At 37.3% G+C, this 27,143-nt stretch overlaps 1 protein-coding gene across 1 annotated transcript; it reads left to right on the forward strand.

Annotated features, from left to right (window-relative positions):
• The first annotated feature begins 266 nt into the window (after positions 1–266).
• ZBBX (zinc finger B-box domain containing) lies at positions 267–22,758 on the forward strand. The gene is made up of 19 exons (XM_030456447.1): positions 267–334; positions 863–976; positions 2,653–2,746; positions 4,262–4,310; positions 4,455–4,564; positions 6,117–6,126; positions 12,856–13,016; positions 13,295–13,478; positions 14,336–14,456; positions 15,063–15,181; positions 15,406–15,518; positions 15,833–15,939; positions 16,839–16,870; positions 17,923–18,164; positions 18,958–19,117; positions 19,628–19,789; positions 20,720–20,956; positions 21,692–21,827; positions 22,683–22,758. Exons 1-19 carry the CDS (start codon positions 267–269, stop codon positions 22,756–22,758), a joined length of 2,295 nt encoding a protein of 764 aa, XP_030312307.1.
• The last annotated feature ends 4,385 nt before the right edge of the window (positions 22,759–27,143 follow it).

Below are 27,143 nucleotides of genomic sequence, written 5' to 3' on the forward strand. Positions count from 1 at the left end.
AACAGACAAGTCAATATTTTCCCTTGTAACATAAATAGTTTTTCTTCCAGTTAAATTGAATTAGGAGCTGCTCTAGGTTTTAATTGGCACTTCATATAAACACGTTCTGTGCTCCATTTCTCTTTCTGTGCACTAATATTTTTGATTTATAACGAGGATTTACTGTTTTAATTTCAATCAAATTCCCATTTCAACAGATTGCTGTAGATCATCAATTTTATTTTTTTTTTAATTTATTTTTTTTAGAAGAGTTTGTACTGGGAATCATGAACATCAACGATTTTGTAATACTCCCAGGCTCAAAAACTGGAACCTCAGTGAGATTAAAAACTAAGTAAGTGCATTTTATATGATTCTGATAGAGATGTTTTGTACCATTTTAATAACTTGAAATGCAACACGAAGTAGAAGAGCTTATTTGGGTATGAGCAGGAAGAATAATGTTTCTTTTCCAGTATTTTCACTACAGTTTTATCTTTAAGCCTTTAAGTTTTAATCCATTTTCTAAGCTACAGGTCTTGTAAGAATGTATCTAAGATACATACACACAAACAAACAGTGCTAAAGGATTCTCAGGACTGTTTAGATAATTCCTGAAACCTTTCTAAATGCAGACACGATTGTATCAGTTTTATCTTGGTTGTAATATCTATGCCAGATCCAGAGGACTCTGGAATGCCCAAGGAGTCCAAGGAGTTTACACCTGCCCAAAGTTTTCCAGAACTCTTGCTGAGAGCTGGAAGGGTGATCTGCCTTTACTGTCAAGTTTTCCAACCTTTTTTCCTGGCTACTTGAACCATCTTCGTGTTCCTTACTGTCTTTGAAGTGATTTCTAATGAATATTTTATATTAATTTCTCCAGAACTGTCAGGGAATTGCAGCTGGAGAAGGCACAGTTGGAAACAGAAAACAAAGAGATGGAGAAGAGATTACAGCAACTGCAGTTGAACATGAGAAGAGAAAAAGAGCAGAGAAAGTAGGTTACATTTCTGTTTCAGATAAAGGAATCCACTGGGATGCTCCCTCCACATCCCCCCCTCCTTCCAGATGGGGTATTTTGCAAAGTTTGGAATTCACAAAGTGCTCAGTTTCCCCTCTCCAGTCTTTCTTGATGAGAAACTTTTCTACCCTATCCCTTTCTCATTGTAAACTCCCATGAAAATTAAAAAAAAAATAAAAAGAAAACTGAAAAATCCTTCCTGGCAGGGATGCTTCTTGTGTCGGAGAGATCCCTGTTTCTCATTTATTCCCTCTTTTCCCTTTTCCCCATTCTGATTGGATTTGTCACCTTATTTTTAAAGCAGGAGACAGCAAGTAGTTTCTCTTGCACTGGGTCAGTCTCATTTCTGAAGTTTCTGAGGGGGATGCTGTACTAAATACTGCTTTGGTCCTGGTTTCCATGAAGCTGTGTATTTTTTCAGACATTTTTTTTTTTGTTGGGAAACATGTCTTAGAAAGTAGTAGTCAATATCTAAACTGATAGCCACTTTGGGTATGTGCCGGGTCCTGCACTTTGGCCACAACAACCCCATGCAGTGCTACAGGCTGGGGACAGAGTGGCTGGAGAGCAGCCAGGCAGAAAGGGACCTGGGAGTTTGGATTGACAGGAAGCTGAACATGAGCCAGCAGTGTGCCCAGGTGGCCAAGAAGGCCAATGGCATCCTGGCCTGTATCAAAAACAGCGTCACCAGCAGGTCCAGGGAGGTGATTCTTCCCCTGTACTCAGCACTGGTTAGGCCACACCTCGAGTACTGTGTCCAGTTCTGGGCCCCTCAGTTTAAGAAGGATGTAGAGGTCCTGGAACAGGTCCAAAGGAGGGCAACCAGGCTGGTGAAGGGACTCGAGCACAGGCCCTATGAGGAGAGGCTGAGAGAGCTGGGGCTGTTCAGCCCGAAGAAGAGGAGGCTCAGGGGAGACCTCATTGCTGTCTACAACTACCTGAAAGGAGGGTGTAGCGAGGTGGGAACTGGACTCTTTTCACAGACGACCTTCAACAAGACAAGAGGACACAGTCTTAAGTTGTGCCAGGGGAGGTTTAGGTTAGATATTAGAAAGAATTTCTTCACGGAGAGGGTGATCAGGCTATGGAATGGACTGCCCGGTGAGGTGGTAGATTCTCCGTCCCTGGAGACATTTAAAAAAAGACTGGATGTGGCACTCAGTGCCATGGTCTAGCAACTGCTCCGGTGGGTCAAGGGTTGGACTAGATGATCTCTGAGGTCCCTTCCAACCCGGCTAATTCTATGATTCTATGATTCTATGATTCTATGTTTTCCTGGCTTATTGAAAGCTGCTGCATTTCTGCACTTCTGGGTGAATACATTGGACAAAGAAGATTAATCTGAAGTGTTCTTCTCTTCAATTTATATTCATTTAAACCCAGCCTTAGAGAATCGATGGGATTTTCTTACATTTAATAATGCCTGATTCAGTGGTGTAAAAATAAGGACTTTCTTGTACATTTGATGTTTTTACAATGATTAAAGTCAATGCTAAGCAAATTTCAATGGCAGGAAGGTGTTTGTGTTTTGGGGAATTGATCCTATAGCTAAGTCTTTCATTTTCATTCTGTTATTATTTGAAAAACATTTATGCATCTCTTACTTAGAGAAGACATAATTTCCAAAGATTTTCTTGATTTTTGGTTCACAGGAAATCAAGTGCTTACCATTGGAAATCTGGGCAGGCAGGAGCAATGATCACTCAAGCCCGAGTTCTGCCACAAAGCAAAGAGAAGAGTAATAAGGTAGGAAACTATATTTCCAGATAAAGCTGTTTAAAACCAAACAAGATTTGGAACATTTATAGTCAAGAAAATGGGAATTCTAAATACTGTAAAAATAAAAGGTTAATCTCATGCTGAATAATATTTTTTTATTTTTCCATGACAAGCTTATCACAGATTCCTTTTGAGCTGGAGGAACATCATGTTCTGTTTGGGGGTCTGTTGGTTTGTAGGAGTGTTAGTACTTCCAACTGCAATAACCTAGACTTAGTATTTCATTCTCTGATGAAAAAATTAATCATTTTAATAGCTTAGGCTCTTTTCCTTCAGGCTTTATACATCCTGGAAGCAAGAATTAGGTGTATCTGTCATCTGATAATGTTCATGAGTGCTGTTAAAAGTGCTGTTAAAATCCCAATTGTGTGATTAACAGACCTTATGTTCTTCACTTCTTCCATGAATCTGTAGGGGATCCCAAATCCAAAGTAATTCAGCCTAGAGATACTTCCTCCTTCCTTTAGCAGACACTGATGTGTCTGGAGAGACATGCAAATTGGACTGAGTGGGACATAAAAAGAGGGTTTTCTCCTAAGATTTTTTTTTTTTTCCCCTGGAAGCCATGCTATATTTTCAGTGTTGAAACGAGAGCTGTTAATTAAGTGAGACCACTTGAAATTGGCTGAATTAAAGCTTATGGAAGTCTGAAGAAAACAGACAGTGACAACTTCAGACTAAGCTGTCAGACTTGCTTCTGGAAGCCTTTTGAAGCAGCAGCAGTTTGGTGTGAAGGTCTTCTCAGCCAGCACACTCAATTTCAATAAAACTGCCTCTGAGAAGAAGAGAGGCTCTGGATGACAAGGTTGTCTTTAACCCACCTCCTTCCCTTTCCCCTCCTCTGAGACAAACAACTTAGATCTGCTGCCACTTCAAAGGCTTTAAATTGTCAGCTGTGATGGCCCAGGAGTTGAGTGGGGCAGGAGTCTCAAAGGGGCAAAATTAAAATTTCTACAGATGCAAAAGAGTGGAGGCTGGGGTGGAAGTGAGGGTGCAGAGTGGACTCTTTGTAGGGAAAAACTGAAGGGCAAAACTGTTGAAAATATTGAGTTACTGGGGTGCTACATCATGAAAGGGTAATGAAGAGAAGCAGAAGCAAAACCAAATCCCCCCCTGCAACAAACTGTGGGTAGATATATTTGCAGTAAACTTCATGGGGTGACATTTGAGCTGAAATCACTGTAATTATGAATTCTCTGCAGGTCTGTGCTTGTGGGAAGCCCTTGCTGGGTCCCTGTTTGGGCAAACAAGAGCCATTTCCTGAGTGGGGAGAGCAACTGGTCACAGATTTTAACACCTCTCATTATAATGAATAATAAATGGAGCCTTCTATTTAAACTATTTAAATATATGGTTAACTATTTCCCAAGAAACAGTAACATTTTAATGCCAGAAGTGTTATGCTTTTATTAATTTTCATTTAATATTCATACTCTTCTTACCCTGGTGTTTATATATAAATGGAAATATTCTTTCTTACAGGTTCCTTCAGGAAAAGCCAGGTTGAAAATACTCAAAGAACAGATCCAAGGTAAAGGCAAATTTATTAATTTAGTAAAAACTCATCAGCTTCTGGTGGAATATCTGGTTCTTGAAGTATGTTCTAATTCACCAGTAAAGAAATCTGGAGTGGAGTATTGGGTTTGAGGTGGAGTTTTTTGATTTTTATTTCCAGAGTCAGTGACAGAACTATTTAAGGATGAAATGGCAAATTCTGTAGCTCATGAAAAATCTGAAGTGAAGAAGCTAGCATGTGGACTGGGTGAAATTCAGAGTGCTCTGCTGGTAAGTTAAACAAAATATATTGTGTATACATAGTAGTTTTGTAGCACTAAATAGACTTAGATGTGTTACAGAGTACAATAAATTTTAAAATTAATTATTTTGGGTTTGTCCAGGCTTCAAGCTGTGCGTGGTTGGCACAGATGAGTCTGACCTTGGAGACTTTCAGGCTCCTTCATGAGGAATTAATTTTTCCTAGAGATGTTAATACAAATGTGCATCCCTAAAATACAGAAATAGCTCTAAATTCTGGGTTAGCTTGCTGGATGTTGCCTGGTGTTATTGTACTGGCTGCCTCCATTCCTGCCAGAAAAAGAAATTATTTTGATGGTAGGATTGCTGTTGGTGAGATGATAATGTCAAGGAGCTCATTTGAACTTTTGGCCTTAGCTTTTCAGTCCAGTTGAAGATTATTTTTTTTTAAATACCTTATTTTTGTAGTTTATTCTGAAAAAAGAAAAAAAAAAAAGGAAAAAGAAAAGAAAAAAAAAAGACTTCTCCAAGATGGTCAGCTTGAGGTGCCTTATTAATTATTTGATGTTCAGCAACTTAAAGAGAGGAAAATTTACTTAAATATTTGAGATTAATTTGATTCTGGTTATTTAAATATCTTATCTTACTGGAGTGAAGTTAAGGCAATAAGTCTCTCACATTTTTTCCCAGAATATATTTCTCAAATCCACTTTAATTTGAGCCTTTCTCACTCTGATAACTACATCAGCTGAAGGGGGGGCTTTATATGCTGATTTTCCTGAGTGGCCAGGGAGCAGATTAAATGATTCTGTTATCAAAACCATTATCACTCCTTTAACAGCAAGGGTTTTTTAAGCTATATTTGTATTAATTTGCCCAGCATGGGAACAGGAGTGCAGGAGAGTTATCTCCTACTTAAAGAGCACTACCCTATGATTAAAGTAAGATGTGTGGTTGCAGGCAAACAGGACAATATTGAGTGGTCCAGGAATGTTTTGTAATTCTAAATATTTCCAAGAGCACCAGGAGACATTCTGTCAGGGTTTAACACTGGCCTGACAATTAAACCGGATAACAGACGCTCTCTATTAATGTCCCTCTCCTCCTTTATAAAGAAAGGAGAGAGAATAAGGGAGAGAGACTGATGGGTTGGGAACTAAACTACACAGCTTTAATGGAACAGGAATGATAAATAGGAAAAATTACTAAATATATACAAATATACAGGAAAATTGATACCACATTCCTTCCTCCTCTCCCCCAATAACTTTCAGGTCACCCCCGAGGCTGCAGGGCAGCCCTGGGAAAGTCCAGGCTGGAATCCTGGGGTCAGGAGCAGTTGGGAGCTGGAGGCAGGAACACACAGATGTGGGCTGGGATGGATCAGGAGCACAGGCAGAGGAAGGGATGGAATCCTCCCAGGATGCTGGGTGAAGGAAGGGAAGCAGGAAATCTGGAAATCCGGAAATCCCGAAGTCTGGCTTGGCCCTTGTGATCCCTCAAATTTATACTGAGTATGACATATATGGGATGAAATCCTCTGTTTGGTCAATTCTGGCATCTATCTTGTCCCTCCCCAAAGGAGGCTGCAGGTGGGACCTCTTTATCCTCCTGGACAGTAAAATGTTCCTCAGAGCTGAGCAGTGTCCCTGGCTCTGCACACCAGGCTCTAGCAGTAACTCTAAACATCAAGTGTTACCAGTCCTAGAAGCACACACTGTCTGAGAAACTTGCTGTTCATTTCAGCAAGTGCAACCAGCAATGAGCCAGCAATGTGCCCTTGTGGCCAAGAAGGCCAATGGCATCCTGGGGTGCATTAGAAAGGGTGTGGTTAGTAGGTCAAGAGAGGTTCTCCTCCCCCTCTATTCTGCATTGGTGAGGCCGCACCTGGAGTATTGTGTCCAGTTCTGGGCCCCTCAGTTCAAGAAGGACAGGGAAGTGCTTGAAAGAGTCCAGCGCAGAGCTACTAAGATGATTAAGGGAGTGGAACATCTCCCTTATGAGGAAAGGCTGAGGGAGCTGGGTCTCTTTAGTTTGGAGAAAAGGAGACTGAGGGGTGACCTCATCAATGCTTTCAAATATGTAAGGGGTGAGTGTCAGGGAGATGGAGTTAGGCTCTTCTCAGTGGTGACCAGTGATAGGACAAGGGGTAATGGGTGTAAATTGGAGCATAGGAGGTTCAAGTTGAATATCCGGAAACATTTTTTTCCTGTAAGGGTGACAGAGCCCTGGAACAGGCTGCCCAGGGGGGTCGTGGAGTCTCCTTCACTGGAGACATTCAAAACCCGCCTGGACACGTTCCTATGCGAAGTGCTCTAGGTGGCCCTGCTCTGGCAGGGGGGGTTGGACTAGATGATCTTTCGAGGTCCCTTCCAACCCCAAGGATTCTATGATTCTGTGATTCTATGAAAGAGACTGAGCTAAAAGCAAAAGTACAAGACAGAAAATCACCTTTATCCTGGCCCAAACCAGGACACATTCTTAATCCTGGCTGCTTCCTGAGCTGTGTTAAAGACTGGAAATCTGTATTATCAGGTGTGAAGTGATTTATATTTCAGAGAGATTTTACCTTTTTAAAAGTTCGAATAGGAAACTACCCCCCAAAATACCACATAACCCCTAATGGATTTTTGAAGTAACTTGTGCAAACAGAGTAGTTCCATCATTTCCTATCATTTTTTTTTTTTTTATTCTGAGAAAGCATTCCCTCTCTTTGAAAGATTTCCACCCTGCTCTGTGATAAATGCCATGGCACATTAATATTGCTTTTACAGCTAATTGGGCTGATTGGAGCTGCAACCACTCAGAACAAAAGGTGCAGATTATTTTCTTTGTGTGTCTTTTAAATGGTTTTCCTTTAGGGAAAACAAAACAAAATGATGAAATTTAATTTTCTGCTGAGTTTGCTTGCCACCAAACCCCCTGGAATTCTGCTTCCTTTTTTAAAATTTATTTTTAATTCTGTTTTTTTTAACTTATTTTACATTCCACTTCATTAGTGCTCACCTGACCCTGGCTGTGCACTCAAGCCAATCATCCCCATCCTTGCCAAAGCTGTTTTATTTTCTTATTATAACACAATTCCTACCACTATTCCATATCATATGATATTATATACAACCATTATACATAATACAAATACAAATATAATACAATATACAAATACAAACATAATACAAATAATATATACATATTATATATACATTGATATACATAATATATACATATTATACATAATACAAATAAAATATACAACCATTATAGATAATGGTTGTATATTTTATTTGCTATTATAATGTTATTATTACATATTATAATGTTATTATAACATTATTTTAACATATTCTTGCTGCCATTACTATTGTTACTTACTACTATTGTTACTTGCTATTATTATGCCACTACTGTTGTTACTTACTACTATTGTTACTACTATGGTTGCCACTACTATTATAATTTAACTATAATATATAATTATATAATTATATATAATATAATGCAATACAATATAATATATATTATATAATATTTTAATATAATTTTTATATTATTATATTATAATTATAACATTATAATTATAATCATTACTATTAATAATTAATATCATAACACTATGATAATAAATATATAATTATTATTTAATATACATTTATTATATAACATCATACATATTGTATATTATATATTATATATTATATATTATATATTATATATTATATATTATATATTATATATTATATAATATTATAATTATATAATTATAATTATATATAATATATATACTATATATAATTGAATTATAAATTATAATTTAATTATAATTTTATCGTTGTTATTATCATTGTTATTATCGTTGTTATTGATACCATTATCATTATTGATATTATTATTGATATAACTATTACCATGATTATATGTTGTTGTTACTGTTGTTGTTATTATTATTATTATTATTATTATTTATTATTATTATTATTATTCCTGCAAGCTGTTAGGGTGCTCCTTACCTCCCACCTGCTCCGCAAATCCCGATTTCCACGTTTTTCACCCAGGATTTCTCCCCCCGCTTCCCCCACTCATCCCCACTCTCCCATCCCCGCAGTGCCCGTGCGGGCCGCCAGGGGGCGCTGCGCACCCGCAGGACGCTCGCGCTGCGGGAGTTCCCCGCTCCTTCCCCGCTCCTTCCCCGCTCCCTGTCAGAGCTCCCCCAGCACCTCCCGGGACCGGAGGCTCCAAAACGGGAATTTTAGGAAGGATTGAGGGACGATTTGCCCTTCTTTCACCCCCACCCTTCAGCTGAGGCGGAGCTGCGCTCCCCCCAGGGCTGAATTCCCCATCCCACACGGTCGCTCGTGTCGGGGCGAGGCGGGTGGGTAAGCACAGGGGTTGGCTCCACACGGGGAGTCTCCCGGGGGAGACTGTTTCCTGAGAGAAACCTGAGAGGAAAAAAGTTCCCACCGAGGGACACCTCCCTCGCGATTTTATCGCGATACATCGAGCCGATGGGTGACAGGGTGAGAAAGGCTCCGCCTTCCACGAAAGGTTTCGCGTTCGCGAGTGGCTCGGCAGGAGGTTGATGGGCTGAGGAGAAGTTTCCACAGAAGCGAACAGCACCGCTGCTTTATTGCAAACCCCCCAGCCTGCTGCCTTTCCCTCGATGGATTTTGTTAAAAAAGAAAAAAAAAAGAAAAAGGTGGAGAAGGAGGCTGTGAAACAGGGACTCGAGCACGAATCCTGTGAGGAAAGGGCTGAGGGAGCTGGGGGTGTTTAGGCTGAGGAAGAGGAGGCTCAGGGGAGACCTCATCACTCCCTACAACTCCCTGAATCCTTTCCTCCCTGAATCCTGGTTGGAGCTCTTCTCCCAGGCAGATATCAGTAAGACAAGAGGGCATGAGCTCAAGCTCTGCCAGGTTGGATATTAGGAAAAAATTCTTTCCAGAGAGGGTGAATGGGGTGCCCAGGGAGGTGGGGGATTCTCCATCCCCGGAGGTTTTTAAGAAGAGGCTGAATGTGGCACTCAGTGCCATGGGTTGGGAACCGCAGTGGATCAAGGGTTGGACTTGGTGATCTCCTTCCAACCCAACTGGTTCTGTGAACTGGGTGCAATTCCATCTGTGGCAGTGTTGAGATGCAACGTAACACGATGCTGGGCAAGGAGGTTTTTCCACAGGCTCTTGGAAATATTATTATGGGTGCACTGTTTGAGACTTTCCCGAGTTGTTGCATGCCAAGTGTTTTAGAAAAACAAATTGTCAGTGGTAAAAATGGCCAAAGGTGTGTAATTGCTCACCAGAGACAGTTCTGGACCCTTGTGTCTATATTTAAGTCTGTTATTTGGAATTTAAATACAAGGAAGCTTGAAAGTCTGAATTCCTACTTATGTCTGCTCCCTCGGTTGCCACTTTCAGAACCCCTGATACTTTCAAAAAATTCACAAAGGAATAAATGGTGGTCACCTCTGTACTGCTCAGTTTCTAACATACAACTTTGTTTCATATGTGTTACGAAACAAAAAAATGTTACAAGTAGGGTAGAAAAGATTTCTCCTAGAATTCTTGTGTAGCAATTATAAAAAACTTCAGGTTGGCATGCATTACATTTGATTGCTTTTTGTGGATAGGTTGGAACAACTATTTTTGGACCAATTTGCTACATATGCTTTGGTGGTTGGTTGTTTTTTTTTTGAGAAAAACAAATTTTTTTTCCTAAGGTTATTCCCACTTTGATTCTGAGAAATTTCTTTTTCCAGTAACTTCCCAAATATATATTATTGTTCTTTTTAAGTTTCTTTCATTCCTGCTTCAATAACTGTTTTAGAGCAGGACTGAACGAATTAAAGAGAATACACATCAGGATATTTTTATGAAAAATGTTTGGTTTCATGCATTATTGCTGCAATTATAAAGAAAGAAATTTACTTTATAGTGAGACTGCAAGCTAACATAAAGATTAAAAATACAGGTAAGGTCTTGATTAAATGTAAGTAGATTGAAGTCATTTCAGTTGTGCCATATGGAGTTCTACTGAAGGCAAATTTTGCTTTTCAGTGGTGTCTCTGGATCTGTAATTCTGTTATCCTGCTAAAATTTATTTGATGATCTCATTCTTTCTTCCCAGAAATATAATCCTATTAGTACTGCTGTAAATTATCAAAGCTATTGGTCTAATAAATAATTCATTGTTGAAATGATCCTTGCTTATGTTAGCAGAAAGGTTACATCATTTGATGGAAAAACTTTAGGTGAGAATTTAAGGCAGTTACAGAAGGATTCACCATCCTGTGGGTAATGAAAAGGCAGCAGTAAATAATCTTTTGGGATGATGTTTAATCATGAGTTATGCAGTAGACATATTTTTTTTCCACAACTTGTTTTACATGGGTATAAAAAGATTTCACCACGCTAAATAGAGAGAGGTTAGGATTTTTTATTTATTTATTTTATTTATTTATTTTTATTTATTTATTTTATTTATTTTTATTTTTTAATTTATTTTTTATTTTTATTTTTTAAATGTTTCAGTCCTAGAGCTGAAAGCTGGGTGGTAGCAAGGGTAAGAAAAGAGTGATAAATCTTGTAATGTTTTTTCTTTGAGATAGGTAATTTTTTTATATTTAAAGGCATAAGCCCCTGGTATCAGTTTTAGTGGTAAACAGACTGGACTGAGATATGCTGGAATTTTATTGTAGGGCTTAAAGGCCACGGAGCAGTTCACTGGAGGAACACAAAGATTTAAAGTGAGAATCATGGAGTGCTGTGATCACTCCATCTGCATCAGGAGATTTCTACCTTAAAATGCCGTGATTTACACCACTTCCCCCACCACCTTTTATTGTCCTCTATCCTCTCCAATCCTACTCTGAAGCTAATTAGAAACTGCCTCTGGTGATAAAGGAAGCTAACAAAAGGTTGCAGGGAGAGGTGTCTGTGTGGGTTAGGCATCAAAGTAGGGGAAAATTAACATCTTGAGTTCATCCCCTGGGAAGTTTAACATGAGGTCAAAACAAATAAGCTTTTACATGTGTTCTCTACAATCAGTTCTGCAATTCTTGCTTGAGTATTTTGAAGCAACTGAGCAAAACCTCAACAAAGATGCTCATGTTGTTCATACAAATAACACAGCAGGGTGGGTCCTTCAAGTATTGATCTGCTGTAATGCCAGAGCACCAAAAAGAACCCCACAGCTGTGCTTGCTTGAAGAAAGATGTGTGAAGCTCCATCAATGAAACCATCTCCTTGAAATGAATGTGTAATGCTAAGATTATTTTCCTCATGAAAAAGAAAGCAACAGGATCTTTAGCCTGGTCCTTTTTAAGGCATCTGCCATAGGAAACAGAACGAGCCAAGGAGAAGGGCAATTGCAGGGTGTGTTTTTGTGTGCTCTCTCTGGGTGTTACCAATGTGGTGGTGATCCTGGCTGAAAAACTTTTCCTGTTAGTTATGGATGGTTGGAGGCTGCTAAAATTGAGCAAAAAGGTAAAGCACTCGTGTTCATACAGGAGAGTTAGTGCAGAGCAGGTGGAAAGGAGATGTGATGTGAATGAGTTCTCAGTTTGCAATGGTTTCTTGAGATCTTTGACTCTTTCTACCTGTACCTTTACTGGTTTGGGGGTTTATTTGGGTTTTTTTGGTGTTGTTTTTTTTTTTTTTTTTGTGAGAAGAATGTGTTCCTTACTTGAGAGTTTCATAGACAGAGAATGGTCTCTGTGAACAGAGAGGGCACATGGGGAAAAGACAAAAATGAAATGTTTTTTGTTCTTGCTTGGTAATGATTCAAGAGTTGGCAATCAAAACCTTTATTACATTTTCACAGTAATTTTCCTGGTGCTAATGAAGGTTGCAAATCAGTAAAGTCCCAGAGTGAGTAAAACTGTTATTCTCCTCTGTAGCTGTTTTCAGTCAGACTCATCTGGTTCTTCATAGTTTGGAATTTGATAGAATACTTTTTGTATGTAGATAGATGGGTACTCTACTTAGATCCATAAATGATTTTTTTCCTCTTGTTGACCTCTACAGATGTGCCTTCTCTAAGTGGAAATCTTCAGTAAGTAGAACTTCATTAATAGAATACACAGCTCATACATTTGTTTCAATATGTGCTGCATAAAATGCATCATTCTAGTCTGTCCTGTGAGGTGATTAATGGGATATTCAGAGTATTGAATTTTTGCTCACACACGTGCACACATTGCAATTAACATGTGCTTATGTCCTCATCACTCCAGTGTGTGGTTTCCTACCTGCTTCCAATATGGTGTTTGGTGGAATATTTGTGTTTATAATAAATTTATGGTTTCATAATGCTTTATTAACAGACAGGAGCAGATACACGTGCTGGAAAGTTGGAAGTCATTGATCACTTCATGAGGGAAGTAAATCTGAGTGAATCAAAAATGAATCATGAGCAGAAGAAAGTGAATAGCAAGTATCAGGTCACATCAGACAAGTTTTCATCTCTTCCACCATCAGCAGACAGTACTGAGGTAACAGTTCAGGTAAGAAAAAAAACACTTTTTTAAGGATAATTTGGGTATAATGGGGAATCAGGCTGTCAGTCTTGTGCAAACTTTTGATCTTATTTTGCTCTTGGCTGAACATTGCAGTTTAGCTGTGAGCAAGGCTACAAAAGAAATGTGTGATCTTGATGAAAACAGGGTGCTGCATTTCCATGGGTGATGCTAAAACTGCTGTTGCTCTTGTGTGTAAATGGGGAGAGGATGAGCAGCAGCAGTGCTCTAGTAATGTTGTGGAACTGATTTAGGAACTGTCCTCAGAATCAACTTGTACAGGCCTTGAAAATCAGGACAAAGGATTATTACTAAATGGTGCATTTAATGAGGAGGAATCTGCAAAGTCTTTTCAGAAAGCTTTGCTCCAATGGAGAAGACGTAATCGTGGTCACAGAGAACAGCTGCATGCCAGTGATGCCCTATCAGGTATGATTGGTTTTGTTCTTTAATTGCATTTAAAAAATTGGAAGCCATTTTGGTGAGTTAGCAGATTTCTGAGTAGTGAAGATAGATGTTCTGTTAACATAGTAAATGTTTCTTCTTAATTTTTCTCCCTGTGTTTCTAGATGAATTAATAACAACTTCTGCATTTTATTTTTTTTTTAAGTAGCATTCAGATTAGTGTTTATCCTGATTTTTGTACTGAACTGTGGCTTTGGCCAGACTGTTTAGTTTGTGTCCCTGTATTTTTCTAAAGCTCTGTTTCTCAGGTGAGCCTTTAATGTGAACTGTAATGCTCAAGCACAGAGTCCCAGCTTTTGACTGAGGAATGTTCATGGCTCAGATTTTATATGTGGCATCAAAGTCCATTTTCTGCTTGTCTTCCATAGGCTCTTTATTTCTTTGTCCCAGTGAAATGTGCAATCAGTTGAAGTATGCATGGAAAAAAAATGAAAGAAACAAAACCTCCTGTCTGATTGGATTTGTGCAAGATAGTCTCTTTCCTCTAGTTCATGGATGATGTTCATTCTTTTTATGTTGTTTTGAATTTGTGATATGCTGGTATTTTTATTTGTGGGGTCATGGATTTCTGCCCTGCTTCCCCTCCCCCAATGCAGTAATTTTCCTTTAGATGAGAAGCTGTAATCAATGTTTTTACTGGCTTCCCCCACTGCTGACTGTGTGGCATAAATACAATACTGCTGTCTGTTTAAATTTTGGAATTATGCAAAGGCTTAGTTAGGCATGGACTACTAATGTGAAATTGATTAGAAAACAATGTAACTAAATAACAAGTTTATATATCTGTATAGCTGTGTAATATTTTTTTTTTTTATATCTAATTTTAATAGAATCTGTGGGAATTTGTGAGGTGCAGACCAATCTTACTGTTAGGAAGGAACCTGTGCAAATTGAGTTCAAGAAAGATGGCCTGAGCTACCTGGAGAAACTCTTGCTGAAGAAATACAGAAGGTATTGAAGTTGCTGGTGCTAGTGAAAGAAGTCAGAAATACTTAATAACATTAAAAAAAAAATCCATTGAAACTTTTCAACTATTAGAAATATTTTCAAGAGTTAAGGGGCCTGTATACATGGTGGTTAAATAGAACAAATATTATTGATAATTAAATATTAATAATAAATTAAATATTAATAATAATAAATTAAATATTAATCATAATAAACTAAATATAAATAAAATAACTGCTATACCCAGACCTGATAATGAAATATTTCTGAATTAATGCAGACGTAAGATTTGGAGAGGAATCTCTCTGCTAGCAATTTATTGTGGAATTTGAAGACTGGTACTGATATTCAGTTGCTTGACTTTTGGGGCATTTGCTACAGGAATTTTATAGAGAAGGGGCAGTAGGATCTTCAACACTACTGAGTTGTTTAATTGATCCCTGAGGTGAGAGGTTATCTCAGTGAAATTAAGAAGAGTTAATATTCACTAGCAGTTAATATTACTGCAGTAAGTAGTGTGATGGTTTTGATTTATTTTTTTTAGGGACTGTGATATTGCATATTAAAAAAAATATGTCTTGTTAAGATTGTTTTGGTTTTGTTTTTTAGAACTCCTGTTGAGCAAATGAGTGGTATTAAAGATTTAAGGGCAGTGGAACCACAGGATGTGCATCAGGCTGTGACTGGAGAAGAGGGAGAAGGAGATGATGACATTGATGACTTAACAGGTTTAATACCTTTCTGTTCATTGAATCTAACTACCAAATACTAAAGATATTTTTATTTCTGTGATTGTTGAACAGTTAGGTAGTTAGACAGTTTCTGCTTAAAGAAAGGAAGGATAACGAAAGGAGAGATTTATAGCACCTCATAATAAATAAAGTTTTCATTTGTATAAGTAATTCTTGACCAGGAACAACTGAAATGCAGCAAATTAACTATTATTTCACAGTTGAAGAGGTGAAGAGATATTGGAAGTCTGTTTTTAGAGAGGATGTACCCAACACTCTTTCTGAAAGTGCAGATTTCAAAGAGTCCTGTTTGAAAATTGAGCTTCTTGATGATGTAAGTATGTAACAAAGAACTTCTCCACGAGTCTTCAGAGTGATCCTGAATGATTGGTTTAAATATTGTTCTGGTAGATATCTCAAGTAGCAACAGCTAGATAATTTCTAATTGAAAAATGGTGCATTTTTTTTCTCTTTTCCACATGAGTGTGGTTTCCAAAGTTTCCCTGTAATATGTTCCTGTCGTGTCCAGGAACCCTTACTGTACAGAAATTATACAAAAATAAAGTCTGAAGATTTTTAATCACTTGAGATAAGTTGGTTTTTTTTTATTTTAATCTCTTGGGGTTTTTGTTTGTTTTTTTTAATTAGTCCTATGGCAAGGACTTGGAAGGATTGTCCAACTTTGTGGTGATGGAAGCTGGGGCTATTGGAATGAATAAGCAAAGAAAAACTGATCTACTGGAGCAGATGGAAAGGTATCAGAAATGCAGAGATTATTTGGAAGAGAGGAGAAAGATCATATCTTCTGACTTAGTTATGTTGCTAAATAACAGGGACTTTTCTGTGCAGGTATTTGTAGTCTGTGTGAAAGGGGAGAATCCTTGACTGTAAATTGCTTTAAGGCAGGGTGAGGATACACAGGTTCTCATCCTTGCTGTGTAACATAGAGTAGGACAGTGTCATGAAACTTAATTACTGCATTTCTTCCAACATCCTGTCTGGAAACTTTTAATTTGGATGACCTAATGATTTGTTGCTTAATTTGTAAGATATTTTGACAACTGTTGGGCCATTAAGGGGCATACAGCACTTTTACCATTAAAGTCAATGAGTAGTTTGTTTCTTCAGCTTTGTCAGTGAGCCACCAAGGTATATTAATTGCCTGTAACTAGGGAGACAGCACTTCAAAATGTCTTTATTTTGTTTGCTTAATCACTCCAGTGTTAAATCATGTAAGAGACATTTCTTCCTAGGTGTATGTCTTGAATTACAGGTTTTTTCTTCTCTATTCTCTCTCAGTAGGAGCTGGGACTGTCATACAGATAAATCTGTAACTGTGTTGTGTACTTTCAAGGTACTCTTACTCCTCTCATGTCATTCCAGACAAAACTGATAGTCCTTATAATTAATGGGACATGTGTAAATTTTCTGATGTCCCTGAATTCATTATTGATTAGGTGTGATCTGTTTTGTTATATTTTATTCTTCTGGTTTTTCCTCCTTCATCTGTTTAGAAGTGGTTCAGCAGCTGCAGATCAGAACAGCACAGTACCAGACCTTATGCCAAGACAAACTGTAGGCATAATGAGAAAGTCATTTTGTCATTTAACTTCCACAGCTGACACTCAGTGTTTTTTACCTTTCCTCTTGACAGAAATCCTGTTTCTAATAAAGAAATTTCTCAAGGTAAGTTTTAATATTTATTTGTACAATATACATAAGTGTATACAGTTTTATCATTCTATTGTAGGGTGATCTCACCAATTTCAGAGTTTAGCTGTACTGTATTAGGTTTAATATATGGCATGTGCCCTTTTTAAGTGGAAAAAAAATAATCTGTATAGGTAGGCTGAGCAACTTTTTAAATGACCACCTGTTCTGCATGAAAAATCATAATTAATGTAGAAGTATTCCAGTGCCTGCTGCATGTCAGTGAAATCGCCTTGAAAGCTTTGCAACTTTATTTTGTAGCACTCTTAAGGGATCCCAAAGATCTTATTCTGTGCCCTAGAACTACATAAACTATATTGTCACATTTTTAATATTAGGAAATAAGTTGGAATGTAAGGGTACTTATTTTCTTTGTTCTTGCAAGTCCTGAACAAATGCTCCAGCACTTCAGGACCTGACACTTGTTCTCTTTGTGCTTAGTTCAAGATACTCAAAGGTGAAAAAGCAAACAGCTGACTAATGAGATGTGATTTATGTGCTTCTTTGGGCACAGGTTAAAAATTAAAATGAGAGTGAGTTGTATAAACAAAGAAAAACTCCTTGCAGAATCATTCACAGACTATTAGTTGATATATTTCAAACCATAATACTATTTTTTTAAGTGTATTCCATGGAATTGATACCATTGCAGTTCTTGTGCTGGTTCTGGTTAGATCATAGCATTGAAAATGTAGAAAACTGCATTAGCATGAAGTAGGAGTTGGAAACATGATAAGATTATTATCAAGATCAAATGTTTTCACAGACAACAATGGACAGGAACAGAGAAATCAGACATTGAGCAGGTAGTATTACCTGGTTGGTTTATTCCATGTATGCTGGCACCTCTGGAAGTCATGAGCAGGAAGCTCCTGACAGTTAGCAGTTCAGATTTGTAATTTTATGGCTTAGGGGTAACTGATTTTTGTGTTTAAGTTAATGAAGAAAATATTGTGGACTCACAGGTTGTAATTCAAATTATTCTACATAAAAGAAAACCAACTCCCTCTTTCATGACTTCGTTGTAGAAAAAATGTCTGTCTGCAGTCACCTGGAAAGAAATGCAGTGCAAAAGGAGAGTGTGAAACTGAAGATGACAAGATCACTTAGTTCCTGCAAACTACCTGAGAAGATCTCTAACCCTACTGAGTTAATGAGCAGCAAATACCTCCTGGAGACACTGCAGAAACCTCAGAAAGGTTCACAGCAGCTGGACAGCATCTGCAATAGCCATAGCTTGCTTTTACCTGTACTTACAAAGTCTTCAGTGGTAAAATATTAATTCCTTGATTGCTAAATAGATAATGTCTGTTTCTTAATCCACTTTCCTAGTTTAGCATGAGGCAACATAACATATTCTTGAGTCAGTTGAGAAATATTGATGGTTTTATTATTACCATGAAATAGTCTACTGCTTTTCCCCATTTTCCACCAGAAACCTTGCCCTGAAACTATCAAAAACATAGTTTTAATCAGAGGATGTCACTGCCTTCCATATTTCATATGTTAGGGGATGAAACCCCCCCAAAACAAAACCAAAACCAAACCCCAGACAAATAGAACAATCTTGGTCAAAAAATAAAAGGTGTGAGGGGGAGAATGCAGCTCTTTCCCATGTCAGTATCCAGGTCTCTTCATCTCTCAATTGAATGCCCCAAATTCTAGATACTCTTTTCTAACTTAACCTATTCAAATGTTCATTTGCTGAAAAAAAAAAATGGAAAGCAAAATATTATGGGGGAGGTTGGGACATTTAGATTTGGAGTAATTGTTAAACAGTATTAATCTAGCTGATGTACACCAGGATAAGTGAAAACAAAGAAAAAATGCATTTCATGTCCACAGTGGAAGAATAAACTCAAACCCTCACAACATCAGCAGGATATTTATAGGATTTTAAAGCCTGAACCATGCAAAACCATCATCCTTGTGGATATCTACTGCACCAGGCTATCAGAATCATCCCAGGTTTTATGAAATGAGCATTTTATTAATACAAACTAGCAAGAGCAACCCACAGAGTTTCCCCTTTTCCTGTTTCTAATGTCTGTGTTTTCTTCAAGTTACAGGATGTAGCCAAAAGACAGAAATCTGTTCCTACACAGTACTGGGGATTTGAAGGTTTCTTTGTTGTAGGTGCAAACCCTAAACCAGGAGTGCTTGGAGCACGTTCTTCACTGTGTGCTGTCTCTAGCCACAGGGACAGTAAGGTGCCATTTCCAGGTAATGCTGGACAAATAAATTCCTCAAACAATATACAAATTTATCACTGTTGTTGTGAGACATCCTTCTCTTTATGTAACTTGACTCCATGCCAACACACACTACTGGTGCTGTGGAAGGATAAAATAAACTTTACTACCTTGAGATAAATTACATCACTTTACTGCCACAGATTTATAAGCTTCTTTATATGCCCTGAGAATTGGGTTCCAGTAGGACTTTATACTTTTCTTTGTGTATAAAATACCTTAACAAAAATGCTTTTAGTGGTGCATATGAAACAAGATGTGAAATGATGGGTGAACATTAATTATATGATCAAGTATATTGCTTGAATGAAAGTTTTTTTAGTGTGTAATGTGATTTTTTAAATTATTTTTATTTTACATTATGTGTAGAAAATTTGTTGAACAACTTCTTTAACAATCACACATTAAACACAGCAAATACAGGAACAGTAAATGCACATTAACACAAAACCTGCCATTGGTTTCCTCTAATACTTTTTAATTTCAGGAGATGGGAAGTGGGTTACTGAAAGGAGCTTGGGTGAATATGCTGCTGACTCTGTAGTTCAAGGTGTGTTAGAAGGTCAGCTGAAGAGACCTTCAAGTGGTTTGGGGATGCAGAAGAGAATTTCTGCACCAGTGGTAGCACAGAGGTCATGTCCAGGTAAGGACAGCAACAGCTTTGAGGTCCTGCTTTAACAGGTTTATTTTTTTATGTAAAAAGCAAAAGTGCTGTCTGTGATGATTCAGTTGAATTCAGGTAATTTTATATTCATCTATTAGTTTGGTCACAAAGGGTTTGTACGTGGCATTATTTTCATAAGAATAAAATTTTTAGTTAAAAATAAAATTTTTAGTTAAAAGTTCTCTTCCCAGCTGTCCCTAATAGTTCTTTATATTGTGCTTAGTTTCTTCTCCTGCCTTTACCTTGTTACTCCCCTCTTAACTTGAATATTTAGATAATAAAGTGTCTAGAACAAGACTATGTATTACTTTGTTTTATCTAATACATTGGATTTGATCTAATAAAATATTTCTTCACTAAGCTTAATATATGAACTATAAGAAATAGGGAAAAAATAATTCATAACTGTATCTGTACTTTGTTACTTTTCTGAATTGTAGCTGTCTCCATCTCAAGGAATGTAGCTTACATTTTTTTGCCCATCTTAAGCAACCTTCTTGGCATTTTAATATTAAAAATTCTTTGTGCAGAAATTGAAATTCAATTTTGAATCCCAGAAAAATGTGTGAAAGTGTCTGTATTTTATTCATCTTGCCTTGAATTAAAAAAGACAGAACCCAAGTTTTAAGCTTTCTACAAACTTCCTTAGTCTCTCCTCTCAAATTTGTGCCACTGAAAACTGATAATTAAATATTTTTTCTGAAAGATAACCCCGAAGCATGAAGTTTCACATCCCAATATAATTGTGAGCTCTTTATTAACATTTATTAATTCACAATATTAAGCAAAATTAGTAATCTGTTCAGCTCCAATCATAATTTTAACTACAATAAATGTCACTAATGAGCTGAGATAAAATTCTTTTTAATCTTGAATTATTAGAAGTAGTGACCTTTTCTGTTATTTCAGGGAATGATTCTAGAAGACCTTGGCCAACAAATATCCCACACTGTAAAATGACTGGAAATTGTCCAAAAAACACACAGCCAAGACCAGAAAGTTCATCTATGGATGTGTTCAGAGATGACACTGAGGTAGCAAAGTACAAATGTCTTGATATAGCTACACAAGATGAGTGTCTCTGGGAAGACCTTGCTGATCAGGAAGCCTTACTTACTCTGGAAAAAGAATTACAGAGTTACACAGGCAAGTGGCAATATTGCTTCCATCCATGTTTAAAGGGGACAAAATGAAGATGAGCAGCTCCTTCAGGTGCCTCCTCAGAGTCGGCTGATGTTTGATGCAATAATTCACTAAATGATTTGATGATCAAGACTCACTCAAGCTGTAATGCAGTCCCTCCCCTTCTGAGTTGCTATGGTGGTTTTGTATTGGCAGGTCCTGGCTGTCATGCACCTTCACTAAACAAAAGTAGGGTTTTTTTGGTGTTTGTTTGTTTGTTTTTGGTTTTTTTGGGTTGTTTTTTTTTCACACACAGCTCTTCTGAAGCTTCCAAAATACCACATTTCAGCAAGCTCTGTCCTGCCTTTTTTAATATGTATTCATCAGAACACACCTGTGTTAGGAACAGTTTCTCTTGGTAATGTTTGAAAAATGAGCATCCATGCTGAATATGCTCAGAAAAGGATAGGGAGGGAAGTTATTGTTGAACTGTCCCAGTCTCTTTCTCTCTCCCTTTCTGTTTGACTTGCTTGGAAAGCAGAGACTTCTGGCTAGCTGGGAAAATAATAACATCAATATGTGTTGGATGAGAAGCAGAGACCCCAGTTGATCATCAGTGACATCTTTCATCAGCTGGAGTTGCCTCAAGACTTTTAATGCCAAGTTTTTGTTGATACTCTGAAGATCTTTACATTTGACAGTGTAGATACTGCATTCTTTTGCTTATATTTATTCCTGAAATGACCTAAAATATTGCAGGTCCTGAAAAACATTACAGCTTGCTTACTGAAGATGCAACCTCTTCCAGCAAATGCTCAGAGAAAATACTTGCAGACACTACAGTTTTCCACAAAAACCTGGAGCTAAAAGACCACAGCAGAGTTGATACTATCAGGTAAGTTAAAAATTGTTCAGCATGTTTTCATGATAGTGTAAAAAGCTCCAAATGCCAAATATCTTGTCAGTATTGCAATAAAAGCAGTCTTGACTTTTAATTGTACTTTGCATGTTGATTACAAAGGTCAGCATGACCTATTTTGTGTGTTGGTGTTCTAAGCCAATACTCTCATATATATTTTTGTAAACTTTGGAAATATGTTTAGTTTGGGGTTTTTTTTATTGCTTTTTGTTAATATGCAGCACTGAGATGTATAAAGTATGGCTATTGCAAATCATCCAAGTTTTGGGGTTGTAAAGTACCTTGAAAAAGTCTCCTCTATTTTAGGAGATGACTGGAAACAAGAAAGTTCCCAATTAATCTGTCATTAATTTCTTACTATGATCTTGTGATTAGCAAGGGTCAGTGTAACACTGAGGTTACCCACTTGCTGTGTAAATATGGCTGGTGTAGAGATTAGTGCTTGTTTGGGTTTGGTTTGGGTTTTTTTTGAAGTTTTTCATCATTTTCACAACAGTGAAACTGCAGATTAGTAGAAAACTACAATATATTTGCAAATAGTGCAAGTAGCATAAATGAGACTCTCCTCCTTATGCTAGGATGTGGGATTTCTCAACTGAGCTACAATAATGGGAAAATTATTTACTTCCTGCTTGCTTAAGAGGTGAAAATCTATGTGACAAAGATTGAGGGGAAAAGAATGCATATGTTAGCTTGTAATGTATATTTACTCACAAAATATACAGCAAAAGCTATGTTCATGCCTGCTAGTTGGACATATGTGAACATACATCACTAAGCAGAGTAAGGAATTTGAGCTGCTGAAAATCACTCTGGTGTCTTTCTTTTAAGGGGCTGGGATGAAAGCCAAATGGATGATGAGGAAGAAATTCTGGAGGATAAGCAACAAGTCCTTGCATTACAGTGAACATGCAGACACCTCAGTGCAATTTTGATCTTTGCCTGCCTTACAAAACTTAGAAGCAGATGAAGAGGTGTCTTGAGAGCTGCTCAAGATATTATTTATTAAGGATTGTTCTGTAAAACTGTCAATAAAAAGTTTTCAAATTGTGTTCATTTTGGATTTTTTATTAGTGCCAAGAAGTACTAGGATAAAACTGGTTTTGTGCTATTTTTTTTTAAGGAATTTTTTAATTCTTTAGAAAAATATTTTTTCTTCTTTATTTCTCCTTCCTTGCCTGCAGGTTGAAGTTTGTCTCCAAATGCAGTTTTACATTGCCCAGGTGAGAGGTAATTAATGGAGATATTAATGGAGTCTTCTTAAATTGTGGGATTCAATATGGCCAAGTTTATATGGAGAAATTCACAGTACAAAGTGTAATAGCTCTCTTAGACATGACTCCTTATCATGGATTTTACCACTAAGAGACTTTTGCCTGGCAGTTCCACACAGTACATTTTACTTTTCCTGCTAAATTCCTTTCTTCATTCCTGCAGTTAAAAGATGAGCTTGGCTGGTTTTGGTTTCACCAAACCATTTAAATTTCTCTATCTGATCACATTAATGCCTCAGTTGTACTCTTGAACTTGCTGTGTCTTTGTTGTACAAAGAGGTTTCCTCTCCCTTTTCTTCTCCCTTTCCCAGCTGAATGCAATTAACTGCTAGAGAAGGTCATTGGCTGTTACATCCTAACACAGTATTTTAATGTAAAGAGGGTTTGGTGGCTTTCTGCTTTCTTTTTGAGGAAAAAATTAACTGTACCCAGTAGTTGTGAAGTTTCCTGTGGAGGTGGAAGTTAGAGCTTGAAAATCTTGTGTCTTTTGATAACATCTTTAGGATTCTTGGATACAGCAGAGTGCTTCAGCTTCCTTTAAAGATTTCTTTAAAGATTTTATTTTTTTCTTTCATTGTGCTCTTTTTTTTTTAAAATCAAAAGGTATCAAATTGCAGTCGCAAGGACATTTGTCTCTGTGTTGGGAAGTGTTGAAAGTGGGATTAATTATGAACCTTTTATCTGGCAGTGGTTCTTAGCAATTTACAGGTAAATCCTCTCACAGGACTCAAGATCAATGGCAGTTGTTCACATAACCTTTCATATAGAAAGAGAAGTTTTAGATCCTCTTGACATCTTCCATCTGTGTTTCCCAGCTCCCATAACTGCTTTCAGTGAGGAGTTACAGAAGATGAAATTCAGAAAGCAACACCATGAGTACTTCTGACTCTGTTGTTACCCATTTTATATGGAATAAAAGGATTAAATGTCACAGCTACAGCTATCAGTGAGTTATGTTTCCATCACTAAATGGGTTATTTAGGAAATGTGGGTAGTTTTAAAAAATTAATTTCATTTATAGCCTCCAATGTTAAAAGACATCTTTGAGTGCTTGTCTTGAAATCCATCTGATTCTGTAAGTGAACTTCTTTAAAGCATCAGTGGAAATATTCCAATATGTTGTTTAGCTTCTGACAGTTAAACACATTTGTGTTCTCTCCCCACCAAAGGACACCAATGCAGTCTGGTTTGTTGTCTGCCTCCTTCATCAGCTGTGTACTAATCTTAGATAACACAGTAATCTTCTCAACAATTTCTTTTACAGGAAAAAGTACTTCAGTAGCCCCAGTTCCTAACAACCAGAGCTGTAGAGCTGAACAGACCATTGAGTTGGTCTCCTGCCTTGTTTCTTGTCATTAAGGTGAGGGCATATTTTCCACTTGAGTTTTCTTTATGGAGTTTGCCATATGTTGACATTTTATTACACTAGGGTTTTTTTTTTTTTGCCAGAAATTCTAAGAATAAAATCACAAAGTAAGTTTTCTACTTGGTAGATTAAGGCCAGTGCTTTTTTGTCATGAATCACCTTTTCTTTCTTTTTGAGTTATGTTTCCAAATATTCTTCTTGCACCCTTGCACAGATAGGCTGACTGCTTCCATGCTGTTCCTAGCTTTTTTTAACTAGAAAACCAATGAACCAGGTGCCTACTGTAGTGTGTGCCTAGAGCCCTCAACAGTCAGGATAATCCTTTGTGTTTGTGCTTGTCAAAGATAACTAGAAAGTCACTGACAGTTTGCAGCATCTCATTTTGTCAGATTTCCTTCCCCATCCCATTTTCTTAATAGGAAAAAATGCTTTTGATAATACCTCTAACAAACTTTGGACTAAAAATAATCTCACCTCACTCTATTAGTTATCTCTTTGGTTAGTCAGTGATGATTTCAATGCATCTCAGTTTAATAGTCCTAGGTTTGACACAGTTGAAGAGGTCTGTCTTGGGTGTATTTTTTTTCCCCTCTCCAAGACATATTTGTGGAAGTGTTATTCTAATGAGAAGACTGAAAAGAGCATCTGAACTGATGTAGTTCTGTGACATTTATTGCTTGTTTTCCTGTTGCAAATAGAACAGCTCTGCTGAATGTTGCTTATGACTATGGATGTGCTTTAATGAACTTCTCTGCATTTCTGCCTTGATACCAATGCAATCTGTAAATGCCTTATTTTTCCTTTTCCTTTTTTGTTTGTTTTTTCTCCTGTGCCTGTTGTAGGGGTGGCTAGAGCTAAACTTATCAAGAGATCTGAACAGAAACATGATCTTTTCTTTCCAGTTAGAGACAAAGAAAAGGAGATAGAAAACAGTGAAAGACATTTTGTTTTTTTTTTTAAGCTTCTAGGGTGAGTTTGTACATCTTTTTGTCTGCATTAACTTTTGGTAACCTGATTTTATAAAATATAAATCCTATTAACTTGGCAATCAGTTTGGATTTTGAAAGAGGGTATCCCACTTGATATATATTCAAGTATTCTGGTATTTATAGGGACATACATTTTTTTCAGTAGCCTGGCAGTCTCTGTTTCTGGTGGTGATAAGAAGAAATGGTGAATTTGGCAAAAACTGGATTCCTGGTGAGTTTTTTAGAGGGGTGCACAATTAGCATATGGCAATAATCAGACATTTCTAGATGCTTGGAGAAACTCTTGTACCTCACAGGGATCATCTGCTCAGCTCTGATGGAGAAACTTGCCACATATAAACATTTTTAACTTTATTAACCTCAGTTGATACAGAATACTTCCCTAACAGCAAGTATTTCTTTCTTCTTACACCTCAAAATAATGGTGCATCAAGTGGAGCTGCTATCAGAAAAGAATCCATCAGGACTCCTGCCTCATGCTCTTCTCTTCAAATCACCTTTCCCAGTGCATCTACCAATTGTCTGCCACAAGTGGATGACTTTTACAGGTAAATCTCTCTGCTTCCAAGTTGCCAAATATTTCCCAGTCAGTTTTTGTATCTTGGTGTTCTTAGTATCAGTTCTTTTTCCAGCTTGCCAGATCAGAAATATCCAGCATAGTAATAAAGGCATCATGGGAAGTTTATGGTATTCCCAAGAGTTGTAATTCCAAGACATTCCCCTTGTCTTCCACTTGGTATTTTGTGGATTTCAAGGAAGGTCACAGAATCTCTGAAGTAGCACCAGCCCAGCCTTGCCATACAGAGAGCTGTGCTGTTCTGCCAGATTCTGATGAGTGTCTGTGTAGTTGTTTAATATGAAACAGCCATATTTTCATGACCATGAATGAGAAAATTTGTGGTGTGAAATGAATGTTCCTTGTTCTCAAAATACAGACAAAAGTAACAGCTGTTAACTTCGGTTGGATGCTTATTTCTAAAGCACTCACCTGGGAGTCTCTGGGGTATTTTAATTGGCTGCCATTTGGCTGGCTGCCTGATAATGTCTGACTTATTTAATTTTTTTTTTAATATATATAGAACAGGCACTCATCCAAGTAGTCAAGTTGCAGAAACCACGTGAAGTGCTACCAACTTCTTGTAGTGCAGTTGGCTGTACACAAAGGAATACGTTAAGACTGGAAACTGAGAATTGAGATTTTCCTGTTTGCTTCACATTTCAATGAGTTCTGGCAGTGAATGAATTACACTGAAAACACTGCTCATGGTTCTACTTGTGCTGGTTCTGTAAAGGGCTCTGGTCCATATGCTAAAACTCTTTCCCTAACAGCAGAGCTCTGTTTCACTCTTCCATTCTAACATTTAATAGCCTTTAAAATGCTGCCACTTGCTGAATCTCATTTATAAAAATTAAGGTTGTCCTTTCCCTCATCATAATGCAGCTTACATGCATCTCATTCAATTATCAGAAATTTATAAAGTCAATTTGTTCTAATTTATCCAGACCCTTTAAATCACAGGAAAAATACATTTCTTTTCCACTTGAAAAATGAATTCTGCATTTTGCAAGCCATCAACACAAGGGCATTTCTAAATTATTTTGGTCAAGAAAAGTGTTCTGTGACTTTCCATATAATTTGGATTAATTAGATTGTTGAATATGC

Source organism: Calypte anna, chromosome 9 (genome assembly GCF_003957555.1).
Source record: "Calypte anna isolate BGI_N300 chromosome 9, bCalAnn1_v1.p, whole genome shotgun sequence".
Lineage (NCBI taxonomy): Eukaryota > Metazoa > Chordata > Aves > Apodiformes > Trochilidae > Calypte > Calypte anna.